Source organism: Leptidea sinapis, chromosome 19, assembly GCF_905404315.1.
Source record: "Leptidea sinapis chromosome 19, ilLepSina1.1, whole genome shotgun sequence".
Lineage (NCBI taxonomy): Eukaryota > Metazoa > Arthropoda > Insecta > Lepidoptera > Pieridae > Leptidea > Leptidea sinapis.
The window spans coordinates 1,232,260-1,248,139 of NC_066283.1; the positions used below are offsets into that span (position 1 = coordinate 1,232,260).

General features: G+C 37.9%; 1 protein-coding gene across 14 annotated transcripts in view; it reads right to left on the reverse strand.

The window, feature by feature from the left end:
• The window catches only part of LOC126969891 (mediator of RNA polymerase II transcription subunit 25-like), a 36,608-nt gene extending 21,395 nt beyond the window's left edge, over positions 1 to 15,213 (reverse strand). The window contains exons 1-7 of one of the 14 annotated variants that reach the window (XM_050815492.1): positions 14,935 to 15,212; positions 11,350 to 11,508; positions 10,535 to 10,698; positions 7,796 to 7,950; positions 6,351 to 6,451; positions 3,963 to 4,173; positions 923 to 1,147 (exon numbers count right to left, since the gene is read on the reverse strand). In XM_050815492.1, the coding sequence (XP_050671449.1) occupies positions 923 to 1,147; positions 3,963 to 4,173; positions 6,351 to 6,451; positions 7,796 to 7,950; positions 10,535 to 10,698; positions 11,350 to 11,508; positions 14,935 to 15,056 (1,137 nt within the window). In that variant the 5' untranslated portion in view covers positions 15,057 to 15,212. The other 13 variants (XM_050815493.1, XM_050815505.1, XM_050815504.1 and 10 more) reach the window with 13 other exon arrangements.
• Between the last annotated feature and the right edge of the window lie 667 nt (positions 15,214 to 15,880).

The following is a 15,880-nucleotide window of genomic DNA, read 5'->3' on the forward strand; positions in this document are numbered from 1 at the left end:
GCGTAATTTCGATTAATTGTTGTCAAAAACACTTTAAAATAATAATGAGATGAATGAAATGACGATGATGATGAATGAAATTATAATAAATGAACGATGCGGGACTCCAACGCGTCTAATAGAACTCAGATAGTAGTAATTAGTGATAAACATCCATGAGGAGCGGTAATGTGGATGAGTGTGCCTCAGGGTTCAATACTCGGACCTTTCTTATTCGTCGTGTACATGAACAATTTGCCTCGAGAGAGTGAAACTGTGCTTCTAACTGACGAAACTATTAAATCAAGGTATTATATTAAAATACAATGACAGAATGCTGGTATATTTACTACTAAATAATGAACTATTAAACTGGCAGTATACTTAGTTGCAACGAGTATACTTAAATGGTGTGCTCATATTGAGGCAATCTCCACATGAGCAAAAGCAAAGGATGTTATCACAGCGAAATTAGTCTTCAGTTATTTGTACAGCATTATTCCCTATGGTATTTTGGGATGGAGGAAGTAGCTGATATCGATGCAATATTTATTATGTAGAAAAAAAAATGTTTAGTTCCATCTGTTAACAGAATTTGGGAGTGTACCGTTCACTCCTTTTTATCGCTAACCAAAAGTTTATGCAGAGAATATGAAATTTAGTCCAGATCACGAGATTCCGAGACGTCGTTAAAACAAGCAGAAAACGATGTCACTTTTCCGGATAAAAACCGAAAAAATCGAAATTTCCGAAAATGTAGGTAATCTTGGTACTTTTCTAAAACAACTTCTTTTCCAACTAAATTGCAAAAATGTGGGTGTTGGCAACACAGATTCACAATTAAAATTAATTGGCGTGAACGATGAAAAAATATTCAAACGGCTTAAAAAACACTTTAAAATCAAATCTTTATATTCGTTTTTAAAAATTAGTTAAATCGTACCTGGCAAGGTAAATGTTTGGTGACCTTCTGCTGCTCCCCAGTCGTCTTCCCTTTCTCCATCCACTCCAGCACCCCACTCCATATGAACGTGCGCTGCATCTGGCCCACATTGGGCACGGTGCCCACGTTGCCACCTACGTTGGACACGCTGGGGCCACTCGTGACTCCACTAACCCCAGCATTTGAGGGTCCAGGTTGGATCATTGGCATACGTTGCATGTTTGGCTGGAATATACCATTAAAATAAAGATCTACTGGATCAATAGATGGAGTCTTATGCACCCTAGTATCACGTATCGTAGTATCACCTAGTTCACGTATTAAGACGTCTATGTATCGTGGCGAGTGATAGTCGTCTTTTTAACGAAAGTTGCACCCCACGACTATCATCCTCTCCATCTGGATCTGTCGTTACTCCGGAGTGCGGAAGCCAAGGATAGGTCCATACCTATAATTTTTAGTAAGCTCTTAACAATTACGGAAGAAATGAAAATTGATTTAAACATTTCAATTGAACTTTTAGAAAGTTCAATTAATAAGTATAGTAAATCACTTGAAACAATCGCGACATAGCAGCTATGAAAACACCCAGGCACCTACTTGGAATCAAGGACACTCCGCAGTTCAGAGACATATCCCGTAATTACAAAATCAAAAGACAAGACTCCTCTGTCATTCTTACCGCCAGGTGTCCTGTACGCTAGTGTGTCAACACATGCACTTGTATTATGTTTATAAATCGTAATAACGGTTGTCAATGTGTGCAATACGGATATTTTACATCACGAGTTTTGCGGAAATAGGTTATTTTGCACTAAATGAGAAGGTATATAATAATATTCAACTTATGATAGCTAAGGCAATAAACAATCGGAACATATGTTAGTATTAGTTACGCAAACAGAGAAGTGTCAACTAGTCTAGCCAGCTTGAAGTTACTTTTGTTTTTTATTATTATATCAGCGATTTTGTTAACATGACTAACTGACGTCATGAGTCAGAATAGAAGTAGTCCAGTGTTGTCGTCAAGTAACGTAAGTACATTTGAAATAGAAATTGAAATACCTTTTTACGGCACTTAGCGATTGAAATCAAAATTATATTTCTAGTGGTTTCACATGAATTTAGAATCGAATTGAAACACTTTTCAAAAATTGCTTTAATACCTTATTGTGTTTTTTGGTCGTTTAGATTTTGATTATTGCGATTTTAGTTAAAATAATGTAAAAAACAGTACCACTGTTTTTCACTATCACTATAATGTTTTATGAAGATTGTGAAGTGTTCTAGAAAAAAAAATCAATATGAATTAGGTACTGTTTCTATTTATTATGGCATGATTGTTTCAAGTGATTGACTGTATTTATTAATTGAACATTCTAAAAGTCCAATTGAAATGTTTAAATCAATTATCATTACTTCCGTAATTGTTAATAGCGTGCTTATACGAGAAGAGAAATAAAAGGCGATTTGCCACTTGTGTGCTATGTTGCCGCTCCTAAATGGCACCAGGGGTCAGGGTATAATGTCTAAACAGACTGTTTTCTTTTGCTTATTCAATTTTAATATTTATTTTCTTTGAAAATGTCACCTCTATCATTTGGGGATTTTAATTAATTTTACCTTGTATGACTTTTATATGTATTTAATTCATATATATGCAATCCATACGGTACTGGTCGTGGTCACTTATCGATAAGCTATTAGCGAAAGGCACTATTATTGCCTATAAAGTAATAACTGATTTATTGATTTATGGCAGCGACAGTATGTTATATACCTGAGCGGGCGGCGGGTACGAGGGCTGGGCCAGTTGCGTGAGCAACGCGGAGTTGTTAGCGTACAGTGTCTGACGCTGCGGCGTGAGCCACGTGTTGTTATATACCTGAGCGGGCGGCGGGTACGAGGGCTGGGCCAGTTGCGTGAGCAACGCGGAGTTGTTAGCGTACAGTGTCTGACGCTGCGGCGTGAGCCACGTGTTGTTATATACCTGAGCGGGCGGCGGGTACGAGGGCTGGGCCAGTTGCGTGAGCAACGCGGAGTTGTTAGCGTACAGTGTCTGACGCTGCGGCGTGAGCCACGTGTTGTTATATACCTGAGCGGGCGGCGGGTACGAGGGCTGGGCCAGTTGCGTGAGCAACGCGGAGTTGTTAGCGTACAGTGTCTGACGCTGCGGCGTGAGCCACGTGTTGTTATATACCTGAGCGGGCGGCGGGTACGAGGGCTGGGCCAGTTGCGTGAGCAACGCGGAGTTGTTAGCGTACAGTGTCTGACGCTGCGGCGTGAGCCACGTGTTGTTATATACCTGAGCGGGCGGCGGGTACGAGGGCTGGGCCAGTTGCGTGAGCAACGCGGAGTTGTTAGCGTACAGTGTCTGACGCTGCGGCGTGAGCCACGTGTTGTTATATACCTGAGCGGGCGGCGGGTACGAGGGCTGGGCCAGTTGCGTGAGCAACGCGGAGTTGTTAGCGTACAGTGTCTGACGCTGCGGCGTGAGCCACGTGTTGTTATATACCTGAGCGGGCGGCGGGTACGAGGGCTGGGCCAGTTGCGTGAGCAACGCGGAGTTGTTAGCGTACAGTGTCTGACGCTGCGGCGTGAGCCACGTGTTGTTATATACCTGAGCGGGCGGCGGGTACGAGGGCTGGGCCAGTTGCGTGAGCAACGCGGAGTTGTTAGCGTACAGTGTCTGACGCTGCGGCGTGAGCCACGTGTTGTTATATACCTGAGCGGGCGGCGGGTACGAGGGCTGGGCCAGTTGCGTGAGCAACGCGGAGTTGTTAGCGTACAGTGTCTGACGCTGCGGCGTGAGCCACGTGTTGTTATATACCTGAGCGGGCGGCGGGTACGAGGGCTGGGCCAGTTGCGTGAGCAACGCGGAGTTGTTAGCGTACAGTGTCTGACGCTGCGGCGTGAGCCACGTGTTGTTATATACCTGAGCGGGCGGCGGGTACGAGGGCTGGGCCAGTTGCGTGAGCAACGCGGAGTTGTTAGCGTACAGTGTCTGACGCTGCGGCGTGAGCCACGTGTTGTTATATACCTGAGCGGGCGGCGGGTACGAGGGCTGGGCCAGTTGCGTGAGCAACGCGGAGTTGTTAGCGTACAGTGTCTGACGCTGCGGCGTGAGCCACGTGTTGCGTACGCCCCCCGCTACACCTGCCACAGCGCCCACCGCAGACACGCCCGGGGCGCGCGGGAACGGCGCCGGAGGCACCCGCGGCGCTGCCACCGACACTGCGCCACGTCCTTGCCTAACAATAGTTATTTTACACAAGATGAAAACGAGACGAAAAAAAATCGAGTCTATTTTAAGCAATGCATGCTCACTAATAATACCTAGGTAACACTGAAAATATTTAGAAAATGAAAAACGGCTTAGTGTAGAAAGTTGCCAATTCTTTTATTGTTTTTCGAATTAATCTCCGTTCCTCTCTACACATCGTCGCATTGGATGGAACCACTGAGAAAAGCAGTGGGCACATGCTTAATCAGGGGTCTCTTCTATGGCATTTTCGTACGCTTTCCCCGCATCTTCAGGGCTCGTAAAGCGAATACCTCGAATTTTATCTTTAGTTCTTTAATAAATAAAAGTCTCAGGGCGCCAGGTCAGGACTGTATGGCGGATGACTCATTATCTCGATACCTGCCATAGTCAAATATTCCACAGTCCGTTTTGCGGAGTGCGCTGAAGCATTGTCGTGGTGAAGGAGGATCCTGCTTAGAGTACGCTGCTGTCGAATTTTTTCCAAGACAACAGGCAAACAGCGATTGACAAACCAGTCTGCAGTAACTGTCCTTCCTTAAAATTTTCTCGCGTTAGGTTCATTTTCACGTGTAACAAGAGTTTTAGTTTTAGTATTTTACCAATTCACAAAAACACATGAGAAATGAATGCAATATACATTAGGTTACCAAAGAGTTCTAAATTTGAAATTCAAAAAAAGTTTTCATTAGCAATGTTTCTAACTGGCCGGTTCTAAACATTTTCAGTGTTACCCACGTACAAGGTGTCACACAAACTGCGAGTGTAAGACGTAGCTTTGCACGCACACTAAATTATTAAACCTGGCCTGCATCGGTTGTCTAACAGCAGGAGACTATCTATACGTATAAATTGTCTAAGATATTAGAGTTATTTTCCAGACAGAAACAGATCATAACACTCAATAAAAAACAAGTAATATATTTTTTTTATACAAATAAAAATAAAATATTTTATTAATACATTATGTTTGGAGACCCTCTCCAAATATTGATATTACGACCAATGAACGTGCGTGCGTTTTTGGTTTAGTCGCTTTAGAAGAAACTAAAACCAGTCACTAAGGTAGATATTGATGAAGTGAATATGACGGTAGAAGCATATTCGCAAACTACCAACGAAGTACCCATCAAATCTAAATTAAAAATTAAAAAATGAGCGCCCTACCATTTAACTTACACCTTTCCCACCTTATAAAGCATCGAATATACGTACATAATATAATGTATGAAATCTTAAACCGAAAACACATTGGGGGTTCACTTCTATGAACTCTTTTGACTTATAGAACTCATTTTTTTATATAAAACTAGCTGACCCGGCAGACTTCTTACTGCCTCAATCGATAAATAAAAGACCTAAACTTAATCAATTTAAACTTTCTGATAAACTATATTTATTGTTTTGTTTTGTGGTGCGGTTAGGTTCAGAATTTTTTTTTGACAAAACTTAAGATCATTAACATCTGTAGCTAATCTACCAACTATAGTACCTTAAATAAAGTTTATTTTTTACCTCCTGAGAATGATGTAAAAATTATAATTAGTTAATCATTTTACAATGTTATTTTAATTTGATTTCTGAACGACGGAGGACACATCAAAAGGAAAAACAAAATCGTTGTTTTTATTTAAGTCCGAGCATTCTCATATCTATTCACCTTTTAAACCTTCTCTAGACTCCCACAAATAATTCAAGATCAAAATTAGCCAAATCGGTCCAGCCTTTCTCGAGTTTTAGCGAGACTAACGAACAGCAATTCATTTTTATATATATAGAAGATAGTCATTTTTTGACCTGAGTAATAAATGCTTTTTTTCCCACTTCGACGAAAAGCTTAATTTTAGTCCCTGGTACGGGGGAGAAAAGTGGCCGATTCTCTACCGGCAAAACGACTTTTGTCCCTCGTACCAGGGACCAAAGCGAGCTTTTTCATCCAGGTGGGAAAAAAATCGTATACGCACGTGAGATAAGTAGGACATTGCCACCCGCGATTCTCAATTTTCCGCGGGCGAGAATTCCTTACTTTTCTCCCTAGGTACGTATTACACTATTTATTTGTTATTTTAATTTTGGAATCTTAACTAAGCAACGACTCTACAAAATCCAGTTTCAACTCCATAGTTCACTATAACGTTACTAAAAAGTAATAATAAAGTACCGAACCCATAAACATCTGTCTGTATGTCCGGCACGGGCGGCGGCGCGGGGCTCGGCGGCCGTTCCTTCAAGCTGTACCCTCGCAGCAGCACGAGATGCCGGGGATCCTGCGAAACAGAGGCATCGTAAGGTTATCCTTATTATTAACATGATGAAAAATCATCCGTAGGAAAAAAGGAAAGCAACATTTTTTTTTATGAAAATAAGGAACGATACGAGCAGGACGTTCAACTGATGGTAATTGATACGCCCTGCCCATTACAATGCAGTGCCAGGATTCAGGATTCTTGAAAAACCCCAAAAATTCTGAGCGGCACTACAACTGCGCTCACCAACTTGAGACATAAGATGTTAAGTCTCATTTGCCCAGTAATTTCACTTGCTATGGCGCCTTTCAGACCGAAACAGAGTAATGCTTACACATTACGTGATAAAGATTTTTTATTTACATTTTTTTAGTTAATATTAACAAAATAAAAAGCATATATTATCATGCAATCAATGACGTTCTATACATATAGACAATGCACCTCATACAAAATCAAAGCCGAAATATGGCACATGCCACAAATGACACCATAATAACCTTCCACTGCTATGTCTATACATTTTTGACTGTTTCCTTTTATCTGTCCCATTCTGACAAGCGGGTCTAGAATTAAATTTATTAATTGCAATGGGACCACACGGGAAGCACCAGCTTTCAAATAAAAAAAGAGTTATCAAAATCGGTTCACCCAGTCGAAAGTTCTGAGGGAACAAACTTAAAAAAAAAGAACATACTGAGGAATTGAGAACCTCCTCCTTTTTTGAAGTTGATTAAGAAGAGCGACTCTATTGTTTTCATTTCTGACTATGTCCTTTCATCTGTCCCATTCTGACAAGCGGGTTGTGTCTGGGGACTTGTCAATAATTAATACCATATTTAATGAAAAAATATTCGTTTTATTTACTTCCGCTTTTTGCATATCAATCTTGTATAATAAAATAACCTTGCCGATGATAAAAAAGATAGTGTGACCATCTTTTTTTGCGTCGTTAATATATTATTTAAGCACTTTTTATAGCTTGTTGATTGACACACAGTTGACACACGACTAAGGAGAAAAGTGTGCTTACATTGTATTTAAGCACACTTTTGCCGTTCCGTTATCAGACTGCGAATGATATGTCCATACGTATAGAACGTCATTGCATGCAATAATAAGTCTATCCCAAAGCTCTCCATTTCCGTCCCCCATAAATCACAAGATATAATTAGAGAGCACTTGATTCATTCGGTCTTTCGTGTGAGCCATAAGAAACATTCACTTTAGACCCGTAACAATATTATTATTACACTAACAGAACAGCTTTAATAAATAAATAGTAGTATTATTAATTAAACAGGTTGGTAGGGGAGTAATAAGCCGGATAGGTACGGCTGTTACAACTGGACGGGTTGAATCTACCTTAGCGTAGTTCCGCTGCTGAGCCGTATGTAGTTCCCCTCCCGCGTGCTCGTAGAGCGCGACCAGCCCCGGTATCCTCCGCGCGGCAGCCACGGACAGTTTGACCCCACGCTCCCCCACCAGCCTCGCGGCCTGTTCCACCGTCGCCGGGGCACCTGATAATAACGTACAAAGATGTCTGCCCACTACAGATTCTTTCTAGAAAGGACCACTTACTTACACCATAAAATGTAAATAAGGAATGTAATATTTATTAGAAGGTAGTATTTTACAAGTGCTAATTATACCGTTTACGATGACTGTCACATACCATACTTTATATTGCTACGTCTGATTGCAACGCTGCGGATATTGAGGGACACTTGCCGGAATGGCGTGCAAAACCATGGCCATACGAATAAAATAAGAATCTCAAAGAAAAACGATCGTCATATATGTATTTTAAAAAAGACATTAAATGGTATATTTTTATTATTTTACGATTGCAGGTTGTGGGACAGTTTCCGCAATCAGATATACTGAAATACACTAAATTCACCCGTTCGGCTACATATTTAACGCGAGTTACCTATATCACTTCTAGTATTATTGTTCCTTATTTAGATTTCAATGGTTTAAACAGACATGGTATAGTAAATTCAAGTAGGCATAAGTATGGATCTGAAATACAATCTAGCAGAAGAAACATAATATAGTTTACTATGACCATTAGAACGTATCATAAGACCATTTTCGGTACGTTTTTTAGGAAATTCATTAGGTAAAACACTTGCCCATAAATATTGTTACAATTAAAAATAAACAAAATATTAGAGAGACCTCCTCTGTTTGTGACAGAAAAAGATCTGGCTCGTACAAAAAAGGTGGTCAAAGCAGTTAGGGAAAGTATTCGAATGAATCTTGTGCGAAAGCAAAATATTTTATCTCGGAAGATGAAGATAGCACCTAGAACCATGTCGCGTATTTTAAAAGATGTCTTAGGACTTGCAGCCTATAAGAGTCTGTACTATCCCCGGGGCATAAAAAGAATAGGGGAATCCCAGGCCCATGGGTGTCGTAAGAGGCGACTAAGGGCTTTTTAGAAGTGGGAGAGTCACGCTGCCATCTTTTGACGTCAGCACAATCGCGCCAGACTCGTCCGGGTTAATTACCACACTCGCACAGAATACCGGCGTGAAGTAGCGGCCTAGTGCCGCTATGTTTCGCATGGGTTAGTGTCGAGAACCGGTGGCCAGTGGTGACCCGTGCGCTCGTTTGTCCTCATATTCCATAAAAAAAAGAGTCGTACTGGTAATTTCTGAACTGATAATTTAAAATAGAATAAGGTGGTAACATCGAAACAACTACTGAAGCGGTACGTAAGAGAGGTCAGAAAAATTTGGTTCACGTATGAGATTTTTTTTTTCAACTAAGCAACATTTTAACAAACAAAATTACCGTATATATGCTCAAAGCTCTAAGGAAGCGTCGTGTAACGTGGGCACTATCCGGCTTCAGTGATGTATTGGTGGGGTATTAGCTATGAAGGAGTGACTGAGCAATACTTTTGTGAAAAAGGTATCAAAACAAGTGTATCAAGATACCATTCTTGAGAAGGTAGTAGCCTCTTAACAACACCATGTTCAATAACCAAGAATGGTTCTTCCAGCAAGACTCGGCGCCGGGTCATAAAGCTCTGTCTACGCTTGTCTCTGTCTTGGTAGGGAACGAACGTTTTGGGCTTTATCAGGGCTGAAGACTGGCCGTCGTCTAGTCCCGATCTTAATCCGCTGGATAATGATTTATGGTCAGTTTTCCAGAGTATGTCTTGCTCTACGCCATGATAATTAGGAGTCCCTAAAAAATCCGTACGATTGGCAGTGAAGAAATTTCCCATGGAAAGAGTGCGTGCTTCTATTGATAACTGGACTCAACGTTTAAAGGACTACTGCAGCAATTGGAGACCACTTAAAATAAGCTTTTTGTGTTTTAAATTGTTTTATATTTATGTATTAAACTAACACACTGTAAAAGTAATAAATATTATTTGCAATAGAAAACTTTTTTTTCGTTTTTTCAGTATTTATGGCAAGACTATAAATAAAAACAAATAAGTATCTATATCATTGTTAAGAATACTCTCAACAAAAACCATCATTAATATAATTTTATCAGCTGCTAAGTAAATAATACAGAATTTAGTTATAGTTAACGTTTAGCCAATATTTTTTTTTATTAGCTTTTTATTGTTCACTATAAGTACTTACTTTTTTACGATACGATGTAATATGAGGTAATGACTCTAAATGAAAAGTTTTCTTTTTAAATTAAATTAAACTTTAAGCGGCTAACATGCTCAGATAAGCTTCATAAAGTTTAACGGCTTTACAAATAAACTTTGTATAAAGTTATATGTTGATGAGTTGATGATAAACAAAGAAAATGCAAGATGTTTACAATATCGTTGACAACACTGTCAATACAATGATAATTCTGAAGTTTTCTGAATGACAAGCTGCCTTGCAAATAAACGCGGGAAACGTTATACGTCCGAACAAATCAGTCGTAAGCAAAATGTACATGTAAACATTTTACATATTCTTGTATGTAAAATGTATTTGTAAACATTTTACATATTCTTGGTTTATGCTTAGTTATAACTTTATGCCAATTTTATTTGTAAGGCCGTTAGTGTTTATTATTGCATTTAAAGCTATATACTACCTTATACTTTACATAAATAGCTAAAAAAAACCTTACCAGGTGGAACCAATCCTCCCGCATACGCCGAATACGGCGGAGAGCAGCACAACAGTATAACATGAAGTGGCACATCAGAGCGACCCAATTCTTCTAAGCATGATAAGGCTGCAGTCAGCGCCTCTGTGATGCAGGCACGACTCTCAGCATGCCCACCAATATATCTGCAACAATAAGGGACTCAACTGTATCACTTTTAAGGAAATCTGAGCTATCGCGTCCCCTGATGTGATCACCAACCCAACAGACACCAGTGGGAGGCTCCTTTGCACCGGCTAAATTTTGGGTACTATACAACGGCGCCTATTTCTGTCGTAAAGCAGTAATGTGTAAGCATTACTGATTTTCGGTCTGAAGGACGCCGTAGCTAATGAAATTACTGGTCAAATGACTTAACATCTTATGTCTCAAGGTGACGAGCGCAGTTGTAGTGCCGCTCAGAATTTTTGGGTTTTTCAATAATCCTGAGCGGCAATGCATTGCAATGGGCAGGGCGTATCAATTACCAACAGCTGAACTCGTCTCTCCTGCTCGTCTCGTCCCTTATTTTCATAAAAAAAAACGTCCTAAGGTCTAAACCCTTTAAGCAAGCTCTTAATTGGTCCCCAACATCTTTAAAAAACTCAATTTCCACCTGATCATCCATACTCTTTGATTGTATGCCTACTAGCTATAATAGCAATATTTACTATTTATCAAATTAATAATAAAGGCTTTTTCCTTTCAATGAGATTCTTGCCACTTTCTCTCACTGGGGTTGAACTTTACCAAAGTTGGCATTAATTCTATAACTTAACATTAATGGTACTACTCACTGTATTTTGTCAACTGTATCCACAACATCCTGTGGACATGTGAAGGGTCCCCATGTTGCTATGGGTAAGGAAGGATGACAATCAGCTGACTGATATGTGACTATGCCATAAACTGAACCACTACCCACGCCATCCTCCAATGCACCACCATGAAAATATCTGGAATATATATAGCTATTGTTAAAACTACCACCATGTTTTCCAATGGCACTATGAAACAGTCCAGATAAAGTCCGGAATTCTGATTTCTTTTTACTAAAATATATCATGGTTATGATAAAAGCTACATTCACTTTTATAATATTCCCTTTTCATAAAAAAAATTAAGTTAACTCATTGTTTTGAAACACACTAAAAAAAATCAGGAGTTAAATAATAAAGGTTAAATTTATAGCATATAGCCTCAAATTTACCAAAAAATAGCAAGATTATCTTTGGCAGGCTCATCCAACCATCACAAGTAGCTCCTCTTCAGGAGAATGACACAGGGAGGAAGATTCCATAAGAGTTGAAAGCCCTTTAGGACAATTCATACTTTGGTATGAATTGTGTTGTTCTTAAGATATAAACAAGCTGTTACATTGTAATAAATGGATTTTTGCATAAGTTTTCAATTGATATAGTGTTTGAACTTGGTGAGAGACATTCCCAACATGTTTTAAGGAATCCCATCACCTACAAATGATGTTTTTATTTAATTTTGCATAGAATTGGGAATTAACAATCTTTCTGTTATTAATATTATGTCTTTCACAAGTATTCTTTCAGTTTATTGACATTTTTTTACACATTTACCAAATTTTCATATACAAATGTGTATTGACTGTAAACTGTCCTAATTTGAAAATCTTCTTGAACAGCCATTTCTGAAGCACAGAAAGAATATCAGCAGCAATAATATACCATATGTTATTCTTGCAGTTTCTATATCAGTTAACATGCATATTTTTTTAATGGATTTGCTGCAGAACTAGGATCTTAGTACTACTTGATAAATTAATTATCTATATAAAGGGCCCTATTGACTCTTAGGATGAGATCTCTAGAGCGTACTTTAACTTTGCTCAGACTTTACTTACTGTTCGCGTCAATATCTAATATTCATAATACATACTCATTTTCTCTAGTTTCCCCCTGCAAGTGCACTAATATATATATATATTGATTTATATCGACTTAACTCGCGCCCGATCGAAGATGGCGTGATCCGCTACTTATTCAGTTACCTTTCGGCCGCCGCTATAAACGTAAGTGATTCATGAAATGAATGGAACGGCACCCTTCGCTGATCGCAACTGCATTTACAAGTGTTAATATGAGATTATAGAGTAGTGAGTCAACTAATATATAGGTATCTATAGTGAAGAGTTAAGAAACAGTGCCCGGACAAGAGACGATTGAGATTTCATCTGGGCACGGGCATAACATTTTGCATCCCCTTTGATATTGCAGGTTAGTGCTCTTGCTCCTTTAATCAATCCTTTTGTTCACACTTAACTCATCCCCCAACTTATAGTCAACTCAAAACTTGCAACAGCAACTGGTAATCATTGAACCAGATCACCCACTTGCCCAGCCCAATGCAAAAGCCAAGTTCGCGTTTTATCACACTCAGCTAAGTTTTTCGTGAGTAAAGTCTGAGCAAAGTCAAAGTACGCTCTATAGATTTTAGCCTTAGCATCATATGTTATTTTTATTTTATTTCTTTGGGATAAGAAACATTTCACATAATACATTTTACAATTTCAAAAAACAGTATTAGATTAATTTCTAGTGAGAACCCACACCATTATCTACATGTTAATTACAGGCAACAGACACACAATACAACCAGATCTTGAAATGTGTTTAGTTCATTTTTTAAATAATTTCCTCCTTTTGTTCTCAAACTTTCAAACACTGGTTCGTTTCCCCACCAGTATTTGTTTGTTAAAGACTAACTAAGGAACTTTCGCCCTAGTTTATCCTTAACCGTTATTGACATTCAATAAGAGATGAAAAATTGATTTAGAGTTTAGCGATGGCTTTTGACAAATTATCAAGAAGAGCTTTATCTATGATGAATGATAAAAACTCCTGTTGGGTCAAGAAAAAGACAAAATTACTTTGGCCTTTATAATTAGTCTGGCCATAAATACTGTTTTTATTTTATTTATCTAGAATATTGGAAACAAACATTAGCTCTATTCATAATACAATAAAAGAAAATTTTATTTTTCAATATCCTTGATTACAAGAAAAACCAGCATTGTGTTATGTGCGGGTTAGTTCTTACTTTTTATTGAGATGTTGGCACTTGTTGTTGTATCGTGTTGCTTGAATGTAGCAGACCATGGCACATATTATTAAAGATGACTTAGGACTTAGTAAAAGGAGAGTAATTATTTAGATAAACTACAAATTAATGGGGTGGTAAAATCAAAATAATTTCTTTAACTGTACACATAATTAATCTTGCATAGCTTGGGGTATTAGCTATTAAGGAGTGACTGAAACATATTATCTTTATGAAAAAGGTGTCAAACTATTGGCACATGTATATCAAGATACAATTCCTGAGATTGATAAGCCTCTTCAAACACACTCAGTCACAAAATATTATAAGAAATAAAACAAAATATTCATTATTTGTTGTGGTTTTTCGTGTGCCCTGTATGATATGACCCACTCATGAACTTTTGAATAAGATTCCTGTAAGATCTAATACAGGCCCACCTACTCAGCAGGGACCTTCTAGACTTGTACCATGTTTCTTGCAATACTTTGATTGATCTCCTAATTTAAAAAAGAGGTGTGTAGGTTGTTACCAAAGGTTAGGTTAGCAAAAAAGTCTTTTGCTTTAAATTTAAAAGATTATGATTTTTTTTAAAGTATCTTTTTTAAGTATGTGGTTAAAGAATAAAAATGTTGTTTTAATTCGGAATTTGCATTTTTGCAACAAAAAGATCATGAAATAATGTTACAAATGTTTTTTTATATAAATTTTTTTCCATAAATAAGTCCTAAAATATAACAACAACTTATACACAAGTAAACAATATGTTGTATGAAGTCTATGATCCAAATGGTATCACTTGTTATCAAGTTGTGTGTGACCCAACACATGGGGCAGGGAACATGTTAAGTTGAAATAATAATTTGAGTTTAAGAGTGGAGTGTAGTGATAATATGTCTTCTCTAATGAGAAAATAAGTAGATTATTTTAACTTTTAGACACCTTTTACTTGACACTAAAACAAGTATTTAACAGGACAATAACATTTTATCAATGCACCTTATATATAGATTTAACTCAACAAGATCCAAGGCATATATAAATTAGGTTATTGCATAAATTATTGGACAGAATCCCCAATAATATTGATACCAAAGTAAACAGTTAAATATTGAATGAAAAAAAGCAAATAAAATAATGGTTAGAGTTCCACCAAATTAGAACTTTGTTGAGGTTTTTGATTGTGTTGTTATCTCGAAAAAAAAGAAAGTAATTACACGTTTTTATATTGCATATTTATACTTTCATAATACTTAATTTAATGAATGATGCCGCATGGCAGAAAGGACGTTAAAGACGGAGTTACTTACTCGAGAGTAGGAACAATATAATTAGTTTTTAATTCGCCAATGTATGCACTGTTTGCTGCTGTTGCTTCTATTACAAATATTACTTCAGCCGTGATAGGAGAATCGGGAGTATTTACAACCATTTCTGGGATTGTAGATTTTATATTTGCTTATATAAATATTTTCATCATTTATATTCACCTAATATTAACACTTAATATGTTATTTTTATAACATGTTTGTTATTATTTTATAAAATAATAATATCATAATTCATGTTATCAAGTAACAACAAAATAATTGTAACTTTTTATGGTTTATGGCTCGGCTACTGGGATCCGTCATCCGGGACGTTAGCCAAATAATTATTAACTGCTTACGTGTTGTAAAAAAATTGCATCAATGATAATAATAGCTGTATCCAAGGCATCACCTATCTAGCATCTTTCGCATAAGATTTCGAACTTGTGGAACTAATAACGAATTTAATTTACTTATAATTATAATATTAAACAAATAGAGGATCGAAACATAATAGACAGTTCAGACGGGTGTCACACAAAACAATAGACCAGCTATACTTTAAGTGTGTTCCGCGGAACCCTAGGGTTCCGCGATACCTCTGTAAGGGTTCGCAAGAATTTAGAAAAAAAATCAAAACACCTCTCTCGGTCGAACGTTTTGACTCCGCGGCCGCGCGTAGGTATATTTATTTATTTATTTGTAATTGTATAAACATGTGTTACAATATCTCATAAGTTTGGTATCGACATGTATACTTGTGAGCGCGCAGTCCCTTTGATAAAAGTCGCCTCTGAATTAGACGCTATAGTTGTCAACAAGCGACTTTCGACTTTAACTTCAAAAAATAAAGTCGAGATTGTTTACAACGCAAGCTTTATATTTTTATTTTTGCTTGTTGTTTATCAAAGGCGCCGACTGGAGTATTTTCGAGATCAAGTCTAGG